The 13,684-nt window shown below is 50.1% G+C and overlaps 1 protein-coding gene across 1 annotated transcript in view; it reads left to right on the top strand.

Moving 5' to 3' along the window:
• Positions 1-13,684, top strand: part of mical2a (microtubule associated monooxygenase, calponin and LIM domain containing 2a) — a 179,713-nt gene that overhangs the window by 162,170 nt on the left and 3,859 nt on the right. Inside the window, exons 17-19 of the mRNA XM_084337133.1 lie at positions 397-702; positions 5,226-5,333; positions 9,830-9,907. Of these exons, the coding sequence (XP_084193259.1) occupies positions 397-702; positions 5,226-5,333; positions 9,830-9,907 (492 nt within the window). The remainder of the gene's footprint in view (positions 1-396; positions 703-5,225; positions 5,334-9,829; positions 9,908-13,684) is intronic.

Below are 13,684 nucleotides of genomic sequence, written 5' to 3'. Positions count from 1 at the left end.
TCAAAGCTTTAAGACAGTGTGAAAATTGGACAGAGACATTTTCCCCCTCTATATACTCATGGAATTTGCATTTATGTTCAAAACATAAATATGATGTTCTCAATATGGTCCCAGTGCATTTCTTTTTTTCATGCACAGAGTTTGGTCAGTGTCTAAACACAAACATTTATCACTCGCCCACTGAGAACGATGTGTTAGTGTGTGTAGTGTAGTCCTCCTGGCAGATTTACATTAACACTAGTCTCCAATGTGTCATAAATGTGCAATATAATTCTGGGCATAGTAAATCCACATTCTACTAAAACTAGTTTAGCCTGTTCGCTCCAACCGCTGGTGGCTGATCACGTCTGGATGATGAGAAATGACACAGGCTCATACCTGGCTGCGTGTTTCCAGTTGCATTCCGCAGCCCTCGACAGATACGCTGCGGAGCGACTGCCACCTAAGACGCTGCCCAAGCCCCGCCTCCAGCTTCAGCCTCCGCCCCAGCAGCAGCAGCAGCCCCCACCCGGCCCAAAGCATTCGCTAAAGAAACTCAGACATGTCGACCGAACGCAAGCTCAGACACAGTCCCAACCTCAGCCCCAACCTCAGCCAGAGAGCGCAGACTCCCCCAGCTACTCTCCCTCCAGCCACTCGGCAGTCCTGGTCATGCAAAGAATGCTCCAGCGCCTGAGGGAGGTGGACGAACAGATATCTGAGGTGAACACCTGTTTCCTCTCTCTCTATCTCCACTGTATCTCTTCGACTGCTGTTCTCTCTCTCTTTCCCCCTCCTATTTCTGTCCCCTGTGAGTATTGCATATCCCCCATCTCCAGAAAGGGCCAAGAAGTGAATGTTTCCTATATATATTATATCCTAATTATAGATTCCAGCTTGTATAATGTGTAGTCAGATGGTGAGGTCAGCCCCTAATGATCCAGTTTGACCATAATGGCAAGAGCAGACCCAGCAGAGGTAGGCTTTTGGTTGGTCGAGCACGCATGGAAAAGATCTACCAGGGAGAAGTTTCCCTTGCTTGCAAACGACAGACGGGAAGTCTAATTTGCTATTTCGGTGGCTCAGATTACCCAGAGGGCTTATTTGGTTGCTCAGACCCAACCAATGGCCTTCACTAGCAGGCTGCCCGTGTCACCGCGCTCCCTGCCAGCTCTGTTACTGTACAGCTTTCTGAGGCACAGATCGGTCTGCAAAACGTGAGGTGCACCGCACTGCCTTTGCTGAAGCCTTGAGTTGACACTTTTTCAGCTCAGGGCATTGAGGGTGATCCGCCAAAAACATGAGGTGCCATGGGCAGAAAAAAACACGAGGTGCTCAGCAAAAGCAGCGAGCAAAAAGCTTCACTCTAAACAATTACAATAGCAATTACAGAAAGCTACTCCCAGCTGCTAAAGAAACGTCCTGTCAGACCAGGGCCCCAGGCTGCTTTCCCAACACCTTACTATCTTTATCGTAGATCGGGGTTTTCAGAAGTTCTCCTCCACACAATAGACATTTAGCTATCGAGCTACAAGCTACCTCACTGGGAAAGCAGGACAAAAAGTTCACTCAACAACATCATAGTCCTTATTTAGTTGTTATCAATCTGCCAGATTACATTTACATTTTACATTTACATTTAGCTGACGCTTTAATCCAAAGCGATTTACAAGTTCTGTACGACAAGCCATCAGGAAGGGCACAACTCTATCAGCTGAGTAACAATGTTCATGAAAGTGTTGAGTGCTACAGTGTAGGTTAGTTTATTAGGACAGTAAGTGCATGACAGTATGGTTAGTTAGGGTTAGATTTTTATTTTTATTTTTTTTTCAGATAATGGTTGAAGAAGTGCGTCTTTAGTCGACGGCGAAAGATTCGGCTGTCCTAACTGGGGTGGGTAGTTCATTCCACCATTGTGGGGCAAGGACTGAGAATAGGCGACTTCTCTTTGATGACCCTCCCGGAGCTTGGATAGGAGTAGGTCTGAGGCGGCCAGAAGATGCAGAGCGTAGGGGTCTTGAGGGTGTGTAGTTAGAGACCATTGACCGGAGGTAGGCGGGAGCAGTTCCCTTTGCCGCACGGTATGCTAGGTCGAGGGCCTTGAAGCGGATTCGTGCAGCAATGGGGAGCCAGTGCAGGTCCCTAAAAAGTGGGGTGACATGGGCCGACTTCGGTAGGTTTGAGATCAGGCGGGCCGCTGCGTTCTGAATGAGTTGAAGAGGCTTAGTGGCAGTGGCCGGGAGGCCAGCGAGCAGTGCGTTGCAGTAGTCGAGGCGGGAGATGACTGTTGATTGGACGAGGAGTTGGGTGGCTTCTTTTGTCAGGAAGGGGCGGATCCTTCTGACGTTGCTCAGGAGGAATCGGCAGGTTCTGGTTGTCGCTGCGATGTGAGCAGAGAAGTTCAACTGGTCGTCGAGGACAACACCAAGGTTCTTGGCGGTCGGGGACGCGGTCACAGCTGCATTCTCGACTGTGATGGAAAGGTCGGTCAGGGGGGAGGATTTGGCCGGCAGGTGGAGCAATTCTGTTTTGCTTAGGTTCAGTTTGAGGTGGTTGGTCGTCATCCAGGCGGAGATGTCGGACAGACAGGCCGAGATCCGCTCAGAGACGTGGATATCTGAGGGAGGGAGGGAGGGAAGGAGAGGAAGAGTTGAGTATCGTCTGCATAACAGTGGTAGGAGAAGCCATGAGACGTGATAATGTTACCCAGTGATTTAGTGTAGAGGGAGAAGAGATGGGGTCCTAAAACCGAGCCCTGGGGGACACCCGTCCGCAGGGGGCGGGTGGCCGACAAGGTCCCTCTCCATGACACTTGGTAGGAGCGGTCATTGAGGTATGATGACAACCATGTCAGCGCAGAGCCAGCCACTCCCATTCCTGCGAGGGCCGCGAGGAGGATCTGGTGGTTGACTGTGTCGAAGGCTGCAGATAGATCAGGAGAATCAGGACAGAGGAGAGGCCTTTCACTTTTGCTAATCGAAGTGCCTCTGTGACCGCAATGAGGGCTGTCTCTGTGGAGTGACCAGTCCTGAAGCCTGATTGATTAGGGTCTAGGAGGTCATTCTGTAAGAGATAAGCAGTAAGTTGGTTGGATACAGCACGTTCAAGTGTTTTAGAAAGGAAAGAGAGACAGGACGGTAGTTGCCTATGACGGTAGGGTTCAGGGATGTTTTTTTTATGAGGGGCGTGACTCTGGCTTGTTTTAGGGAGGTGGGGACCACCCCCGAGTTGAGTGAGGAGTTGATGGTTGCAGTTAGGAATGGGAGGATGTCTGGTGCTATGGTCTGGAGGAGTGGGGAAGGTAGCCGGTCCAGCTGGCATGTAGTCGGACGGTTCGACGTTACCAGTGTCAGGGTCTCGGCTTCTGTAATGGGAGAGAAAGATGACAGAGTGAAGGATGAGGTTCTCGATTCAGCATTTGGAATGGGTGGGGGGGGGTTGGGAGAAGGAGCTGCGGATGTTCTCCACTTTTTCCTCAAAGAAGATCGCAAAGTCTTCGGCAGAGAAAGATGAGGGAGGGGGGGGGGTGGGGGGGAGTGAGGAGGGAGGACATGGTAGCATGCAGTTTGCGAAGATTCTTGGCAGAGGCCTCGATCCTATGGTGAAAGAAAGAAGCTTTGGCATTAGTAATGGTTTTGGAGAATGTTAACAAGAGGTTGTGATATGTGTCGATGTCAGCAGTGAGGCGTGACTTTCTATACTTCCTTTCAGCTGCTCTCAGGACCTGTCTTTGTTCTCTCACTGGATCTGTCAGCCATGGACTGGGTGGGGAACGGCGGGCAGGTTTCTCAACGAGGGGACAGAGCTTGTCGAAGGAGGTTGCAAGGGCTGAGAGGAGGGTGGAGGTTGCCATCTCTGTGGAGAGAGCAGAGAAGGTGTCACTCAAAGGTAGAGCGGATAGTATGTCAGAGGAGAGGGTGGAGGGGGATAGGGAGGGCAGGTTGCGTCTGAGTGAGACGGTTTGAGTTGGGGTGAAGACCTTTCGGTTAAGCATGAGAGTTAGTGAGAAGGATATGAAGGAATGGTCAGATACATGTAGGGGAGTTACCGTGGTGTTAATGCTGGAGTTACGGGAAAATATGAGATCCAAGGAGTTGCCTGCTTTGTGGGTGGGAGGCATGGCAGTGGGAGTCAGGTCAAATGATTGTAGGAGGGAGACTACTATGACTGGCTGAGATGAGTCAGGCAGGTTGAAGTCGCCCAATAGAAGGAGAGGGGTACCATCTTCCGGTAAGGAGCTTAGAAGCATGTCCAGCTCATCTGTGAAGTGATCGAGCGGACCTGGAGGGCGGTAGAGTGTAACAATGGTGAGATTGAAAGGATTAGAGACAGATACTGCATGATATTCAAATGCAGATTAAATTAGATTAATAACTCAAGACCCATTATTTGCTGGTGGGAGAGTGTGTGATGGTGGGAGAGTGTGTGATGGTGGGAGAGTGTGTGATGGTGGGGAGAGTGTGATGGGGAGAGTGTGTGATGGGGAGAGTGTGTGATGGTGGAGAACATGTGTGATGGGGAGAGTGTGTGATGGTGGGAGAGTGTGTGATGGTGGGAGAGTGTGTGGTGGTGGGGAGAGTGCGTGATGGTGGGGAGAGTGTGATGGGGAGAGTGTGTGATGGGGAGAGTGTGTGATGGGGAGAGTGTGTGATGGTGGAGAGCATGTGTGATGGGGAGAGTGTGTGATGGTGGGGAGTGTGTGATGATTGGGAGAGTGTGTGATGGTGGTGAGGGTAGAGTGTGATGATGGGGAGAGTGTGTGCTGGGAGAGTGTGTGATGGTGGGGAGAGTGATGGTGGGGAGAGTGTGATGACGGGGAGAGTGTGTGATGGTCGGGAGAGTGTGATGGTGGGGAGTGGGTGATGGTGGGGAGAGTGTGATGGTCGGGAGAGTGTGATGGTGGGGAGAGTGTGTGATGGTGGGGAGAGTGTGATGGTGGGGAGAGTGTGATGGTGGGGAGAGTGTGATGGTGGGGAGAGTGTGATGGTGGGAGAGTGTGATGGTGGGAGAGTGTGATGGTGGGGAGAGTGTGATGGTGGGAGAGTGTGATGGTGGGGAGAGTGTGATGGTGGGAGAGTGTGATGGTGGGGAGAGTGTGTGATGGCGGGGAGAGTGTGTGATGGCGGGGAGAGTGTGTGATGGCGGGGAGAGTGTGTGATGGCGGGGAGAGTGTGTGATGGTGTCTTGTCTTGACATCTGATGCCTGTCTCTGTTGTTTCTTTGTGCTCCTCCCTGGCGTCCTGCAGAGGAAAGCTCAGACACATCACGTTAGAGAGTTTCACAAAAAGAGTGTAAAGGAGAAAGCCTGTCACCTGAACGGGTTGTTCTCAGTGGACAACACCTCTGTCCCCAAGGTGACTATCTGAACCTCGACCGTTGACCTCCCCCCATCACCTTGTCTTGTTTGCATCACATGTCCTTCAATGAGTGTGCTGCTGCATGCTAAAGTATATCGTGATCGACATCATAGCTTCTGCATGCAGTTCATACTGTATTTCCTTTCATGGGATATTAGTACTCACCAGCTACTACGTCTAGCATGGAATGCTCTCATAAGGCCATAATACCAACCTATTATCTCAAAACCCTGCCCTCTTTTCTTGATCCTCCAATTACAACTGTTGCTTCTCTTGGACAAAGAACGTTGCGATTGGAAGATCAGGGAAGGAAGGCGGGGTTTGAGAAAGGTTGATTGTAATTTAGCAGAGAGACTGACTTTTAAGACTATTTTCTGGAACTTGCAGCAAGTCGTACTGTAGGACACAGGTGGTTTTACATCTATGGTGGCACAACACTAAGTATTCTCTTTAATCGCCTTCATGTATTGAGATATTAAATGTCCAGGGACCAGGGTGCAGTGTAGTTTTCAACAATGCCATTTTAACAATCTTATGGTTATTATAATTTTTTTCTCATCTGGTTATCTGGTTTCTTTTTTCCAAGAGACAGGCTTGTATAGGAGACTCAGACTGATAGATTCTCTCTCCTCTTTTTTACTACTGAGTAACGTGCCACTGGTGTTTCCCTGGCTCCCTGTGCTCGGAGGCTCTGAGTGCTTTAGCATGGGCAGACTTCAGAAAGGTTGTGTGGTTCCTCCTCGTGACGTCTCACTGCAGTTACGCCGCTTAACTGGCCACTGGAGGAATTGTCATCACTGCAGTGTCACATGCGATCCATGTGGAATAGTGGAATAGTTGAGATCATTCAGAACTTATCCAGGACAGAAAAAAATGGCAATCTGTTTTCCCATTATATGAAATCATGACGGAAAATGTGGCACATTTTCTTAAAGTGATATTTATGAAAACCAGACACACGTGTCTTGGTTACGAAGACATACTAGATCTAATGGGCTGTGGTCAGACCTAACATAGCTGTACTGATCTCATACCTAACATAGCTGTACTGATCTCATACCTAACATAACTGTACTGATCCCAGGCCTAACATAGCTGTACTGATCCCAGACCTAACATAACTGTACTGATCCCAGACCTAACATAACTGTACTGATCCCAGACCTAACATAGCTGTACTGATCTCATACCTAACATAGCTGTACTGATCTCATACCTAACATAGCAGTACTGATCTCATACCTAACATAGCTGTACTGATCTCATACCTAACATAGCAGTACTGATCCCAGACCTAACATAGCTGTACTGATCCCAGACCTAACATAGCTGCATGATATCTCTCATTATACCTCTTTTTCTATCTGAATTTTTGTTGTGTTTGTTTCCCACCTCTCATCATGGGTACTCATGGTTTTCCAGAGTGACGGGACCTGCCCTGTGCAAACTCATCCCACCCTTGTGCAAACTCATCCCACCCCTGTGCAAACTCATCCCACCCCTGTGCAGACTCACCCCACCCCTGTGCAGACTCATCCCACCCCTGTGCAGACTCATCCCACCCCTGTGCAGACTCATCCCACCCCTGCGCAGACCCATCGCAGCCCTGGTCAGACCCATCGCAGCCCTGCGCAGACCCATTGCACCCCTGTACAGACCCATCGCAGCCCTGGACAGACCCATCGCAGCCCTGGACAGACCCATCGCAGCCCTGCGCAGACCCATTGCACCCCTGTGCAGACCATTCCCACCCCTGAGCGAACCCAGTGGACCCATCGCACCCCTGTGCTGACCGATCGCAGCCCTGGACGGACCCATCCAAACTCTGAGCAGACACATCCCACCCCTGAGCATACCCAGTGGACCGATCACAGCCCTGAGCAGACCCATCGCAGCCCTGAGCAGACCCATCACAGCCCTGAGCAGACCCATCGCAGCCCTGAGCAGACCCATCGCAGCCCTGAGCAGACCCATCGCAGCCCTGAGCAGACCCATCGCAGCCCTGAGCAGACCCATCACAGCCCTGAGCAGACCCATCGCAGCCCTGAGCAGACCCATCGCAGCCCTGAGCAGACCCATCGCAGCCCTGAGCAGACCCATCGCAGCCCTGAGCAGACCCATCACAGCCCTGAGCAGACCCATCGCAGCCCTGAGCAGACCCATCACAGCCCTGAGCAGACCCATCGCAGCCCTGAGCAGACCCATCGCAGTCGTGAGCAGACCCATCGCAGCCCTGAGCAGACCCATCACAGCCCTGAGCAGACCCATCGCAGCCCTGAGCAGACCCATCGCAGCCCTGAGCAGACCCATCACAGCCCTGAGCAGACCCATCGCAGCCCTGGGCGAACCCAGCGGACCCATCCCACCCCTTGGCAGATCAATCCCATCCCTGGGCAGACCCATCGCCGCCTTGCATGGACCAATCCCACCCCTGGGCAAACCCAGCAGACCCATTGCAGCTCTGCACAAACCCATCCCACCCCTGACCAGACCCATCGCATCCCTGGGCAAACCCAGTGGACCCATCCCACATCTGGGCAGACCCATCGCAGCCCTGAGCGAATACAGTGGACCCATCGCACCCCTGAGCAGACCCTTCCCACCCCTGAGCAGACCCATCCTACCCCTGAGCAGACCCATCACAGCCCTGCAAGGACTCCTCCCACCCCTGAGCAGACACATCCCACCCCTGAGCAGACCCATCACAGCCCTGAGCAGACCCATCACAGCCCTGAGCAGACCCATCACAGCCCTGGGCAGACCCTTCCCACCCCTGAGCAGACACATGCCACCCCTTGGCAAACCCAGCGGACCTGTCACACCTCTGTGCAGACTGATCGCAGCCCTGCACGGACCCATCCCACCCCTGGGCAGACCCAGCGGACCCATCCCACCCCTGGCCAGACCCATCTCACCCCTGGGCAGACCCATTGCAGCCCTGCACAGACTCCTCCCACCCCTGGGCGAACCCAGCGGACCCATCACACCCCTGAGCTGACTCATCACAGCCCTGGATGGACTCTTCCCACCCCTGAGCAGACTCATCCCACCCCTGAGCGAACCCAGCGGACCCATCCCACCCCTGGACAGACCCAGCGGACCCATCCCACCCCTGGGCAGACCCAGCGGACCCATTGCAGCCCTGGACGGACCCTTCCCACCCCTGAGCAGACCCATCGCAGGCCTGCAAGGACTCTTCCCACCGCTGGGAAAACCCAGCAGACCCATCTCACCCCTGAGCTGAATCATCACAGCCCTGAGCAGATCCATCCCACCCCTGGGCGAACCCAGTGGACCCATCGTACCCCTGTGAAGACCAATCGCAGCCCTGCACAGACCCTTCCGACCCCTGAGCAGAGACATCCCACCCCTGAGCAAACTCATTGCAACCCTGAGCGAATCCAGTGGACCCATCGCACCCCTGGGAAAACCCAGCAGGCCCTTCCCACTCCTGAGCAGACCCATCGCAGCCCTCGACAGACCCTTCCCACTCCTGAGCAAACCCATCGCAGCCCTGAGAGAACCCAGTGGACCCATCGCACCGCTGGGAAAACCCAGCAGGCCCTTCCCACTCCTGAGCAGACCCATCGCAGCCCTCGACAGACCCTTCCCACTCCTGAGCAAACCCATCGCAGCCCTGAGAGAACCCAGTGGACCCATCGCACCGCTGAGCAGACCCTTCCCATCCCTGTGCAGACCAATCGCAGCCCTGGATTTACCCTTCCCACCCCTGAGCAGATCCATCCCACCCCTGGGCGAACCCAGTGGACCCATCCCACATCTGGGCAGACCCATCGCAGCCCTGGACGGACACAACACAGCCCTGGATGGACCCTTCCCACCCCTGAGCAGACCCATCCCACCCCTGGGCGGACCCATCCCACCCCTGTGCAGACCCTTCCCACCACCGAACAGACGCATGCCACCCCTGGGCGAACCCAGCGGACCCGTCACACCCCTGAGAAGACCCATTGCAGCCCTGCACAGACCCATCGCACCCCTGGCCAGACCCATCCCACCCCTGTGCGGACTGATCGCAGCCCTGCACGGACCCATCCCACCCCTGGGCAGACCCAGCGGACCCATCCCACACCTGACCAGACCCATCCCACCCCTGGGCAGATCCATCACACCCCTGCACAGACTCATCCCACTCACTCCATCCTCCCTCCTCCTTCCCTTAAAATCACCACTCTACACCTTCAACCTAAGCTCATCTCCTTTTCAAATCGTCAAATCACTTCATCATCCATACCCCCATTCAGACCACAACTGTCACAGGTAACATCTGTGTGTCTCTTCATCTGCATGTGTGTTTGACATGGGCAGCATGCACCTTCCCTCAGGATTACAGTCTATGTACTTCTTTACAGTCTACAGTATGTACTCCTTTACAGTCTATGTACTTATTTACAGTCTATGTACTTCTTCTTTATTATGTACTGACTTTTTTCCTTTTTCCTCTTACCTTTGTTCTTGCCTGGGAAAACCAGACTGGTAGACTTCAGGGACTTGATGTACAATGTGAAAGAAATCAAATGCAAAAACAGCCTATGAATCAGACTCATGTGGTGAGTGGTCATTTTGTCTTCTGCACCTCCTCCTTCAACCCACAGCTATTTAGGATCAAATATATTCAGAGCCTGACTCTATAATAGACCAGAACTAGCCTACTGGTATCATGGTACTCAATTGCAAACAATTTGCCGCAAACAACAGGCAATTGTAATCAAATAGCAGGTGATCATCATTAAATATCACCAGTGAGCTGTGACGCTGTGCCATATTGTATGGCAAAATATATATAAATATATATATATATATATAAATATATGTCAGACCATATGAATGTATATATGTGTCTGACTCTGAACGTACAATTCATATGTGCTCCTAAGTGAACACATTTAGGAGCACACAGACATTTAGGAGCACAGTGAAACATTTTCAAGTAACAGAGTTTATTAACAAACTATTTATTACATGCATATTTTACTGTGCGTGCGCATACCAAAGGTGGGCGCGAGCAGCCACGGGAGGGACGCGAGATGATTTAAAAAAAAAAGAAGAAAAATCACATTTTTTATTTTATTTTATTTTTTTATGCCACTGAACTTAGAAGCAGGCCAGGACAGTGTTTCTAGTTGTATCTAAAATTATATTCTATTGTATTCTAAAATGTGACTATATGGTTTTATATTAACTTAATAAATAAACAAAAACGAAAAATCTACTTATTTCAACGAACATTTCAAACTAAATAACAGATTATGCACATAAACGCTGAAAACAACCGAAGCAACAATAGTATTTAATGAGGCTATTATTATTATCATTATTATTTTGCAACAAGTTAGCCCTCTCATAAATAGCACATATAAATGAATAACTAACTTGAACTAACTTAATAGGATTGAAGTGATATTTGGCTTAAAAAATCGGTCGCCTGGCAAAAGAAAAAAAAAGAAACATGACGATGTGCATTGGGCCCGCGGCTCTCTGACGCCTTATTTTCTGGGTCCCGGCCTGAGAAGTTTGGGAACCCCTGCAATAGCACATACCACCAAAATCACACCCATGCCTATGCCTACTAGACGCAAAGGATATCGGTTGTCAAGCTGACTTTGTATGTTGTAGTGTTGTCATGATACCAACATTTTGACTTCGATACAGATAGGAAAGGTAATGGAATATATTATTAGATGACAGAACATGGACAATTCTTTATACAATTCTTTAATTCATTATACAATTTAAACGCTATTGAAACGTAGATAATCAAAAAGAATAAGATTATTATAGAGAGAGAGAGAGAGAGAGAGAGAGAGAGAGAAGAGAGAGAGAGAGAGAGAGAGAGAGAGAGAGAGAGAGAGAGAGAGAGAGAGAGAGAGAGAGAGAGAGAGAGAGAGAGAGAGAGAGAGAGAGAGGAGAGAGAGAGAGAGAGAGAGAGAGAGAGAGAGAGAGAGAGAGAGAGAGAGAGAGAGAGAGAGAGAGAGAGAGAGAGAGAGAGAGAGAGAGAGAGAGAGAGAGAGAGAGAGAGAGAGAGAGAGAGAGAGAGAGAGAGAGAGAGAGAGAGAGAGAGAGAGAGAGAGAGAGAGAGAGAGAGAGAGAGAGATGCCTCTGAGCGTTCCCAGGGATAGCTTACAGTAGTTAGCGTTAACAGGTTCTTAGTTAGAGTTAGCAGCTAACATTAGTTAAGGTTATTAGCGCAACGTGGGTATACAGGAATGGCGAGGATGCAAAGCATGTTGGACCATTGGACCCGTTGCTCACAGAGTTTTCGTTGCACATAGAAACAGCGTGACTCGCGAGATGAGTTGTTACAGAGCTGTCAAACGCAGGGCTGAATAGCTGGATGTCCCATAGCTTCTAAAATGTAAGGTCCGCGCTGCTCTGTGTCTAATATGAAATGACAATTGCGCATTGACCGCCCACGACGCAAAACTATTACTCGCACATTGTGCTTGTTACGTACCCCAGTAAGGAGACGCAACACAAGGCACAGACAGGGTAGGTGAGGTGCAGTGACACAAAACCATGAAACTATTTGCAAAATAATAGTATTTATTTTTATAAACACAAAAACTCAGCAACACAGAGAGCAAGGAGGACTACCTAGTGGCACCAAATGAAATATCAAAAGGAAATGAAAACCCACCCCCCCTTACAGGCGCGGACGCCCCAAAAGTACAGGTGGCGGTGCTCACTTCTAAGGCTGGTGTCTTTCAGGTCACCTACGTGATGCAAAATGTAGACCCCAGGGTATCTTCCTGTCCTCAATGTCCCTGTGTGCGAAACAAAAGATTAATACAAAAGAAAGACAATCACCATAGGCTGGGTGATAAACAAATATACAAAGGATTAAGGTTAAACATAAATGTACTACAAACGCCAAAATATACAATGAGAGTTACACCAAAAAACCAATACCAGAGCCTTCACCAGCTCTACAAAATATACCAGAGCCTTCACCAGCTCTACACAATACCAGAGCCTTCACCAGCTCTACACAATACCAGCTCTCACACACAATGAGCTCACACAGAGCTTTGACCAGCTCTCACACCAAAACTAGCTAAGAGCCTCGGCTCTATACCAAAACACACAAAGAGCTCTCCCACACAGACAGAGAATAGTTACCACAACCATGAACCAGAGAGCTAACTAACACGGCACACAATGGGGTATATGAAGGGGTGTGGAGCTTAATTGCTGACAAGCCTCAGCTGCTGCTGCAACTGGGGTGAGTTGCTGATTGACAAGAACAAACAAAACATGCCTATATATATACAACAGATAACATACATAACTCCCTCTATATACATACATAAGGACAGGGTCCGTAACAGTGCTCCTACATGTTTTTTTCCAGTTCGCACAAATCTAATTTTAGGGGCAAATGCAAGTGAAATTCTCACACTGTAGAGCCCTGAAATGTTGGTTATGTCAGTACAGCAGCTCAACGTCTACGTCCCATCATGGATAACATGGCCAGGGTCAAAGTACATACAGTTTTCACCGGCCTCAAACAGGGATCATACCCCCCCGGCTTTACATGTTCCACATATACCCTCTTGATCACAAGATACACATTTAGACAACAAGACCTTGCATGCCAGAGAGATATGAGCTTTCTTTGTAGCTGCCACTGGGGCCCCTTCTGCTTTAGCTGCCAGCGTTCCTCGCAGAAGTGGGTATTCTTTGTGGCGCGGCGTTGTGGGCTCTGCTCTGCTCTGCGCCACATTCCAGACGATCTACTCAATCTCAGTGGCCAGATGTTTTGTGATTCCTTTGAGCTTGATGAGAAAGAAATGCTCTCCTTTTTATTGAGTTGGCAAATCACTACAGGGTGTATATGTAGCCTGTTAAAAAAGTTTACGAAGGACCACTAATTGTCAAAATACGATCAAGGGCCACTATGCTTTATGCTCTTAATATAAGCCGAAAGTCGTTTTTGAAGAGCATTTTTGAGGAACTTTGCTATACTTTTCCTTTCTGTCTGAATGCACTGTTTGTCTTTACATTTCCTCAGGATTACCTGTCGGCATGTTTTCTCATCGGCCTTCTGTCGTTCTCCTCTCGTCTGCCTTCCTGTCTCTGTCCTGTGTTTTCCTCTCTGCTAAATATTAGGGGACAGTTGGTAAGGTGTCTTTTGGCATAGGAGCCAAAGCAGAGACACCGGTCATCCTCTATGAGGACAACAACATGCCTAGAGTCCCGTCAACCCCCCCCACACCACCCCCCCCTTTATCACCCCAAATGTCACCAGCCACGACTCCGGTAAGCAGGTCTGTCTGAGCAGAGGCAGATCCAGCCTGAGCAGAACAGTGTTTATCTGGGTGGAACAC

This window comes from Notolepis coatsorum, assembly GCF_963971535.1.
Source record: "Notolepis coatsorum genome assembly, chromosome: 20".
Classification (NCBI taxonomy): Eukaryota; Metazoa; Chordata; class Actinopteri; order Aulopiformes; family Paralepididae; genus Notolepis; species Notolepis coatsorum.
This window is presented reverse-complemented; position numbering and strand designations above follow the sequence as displayed.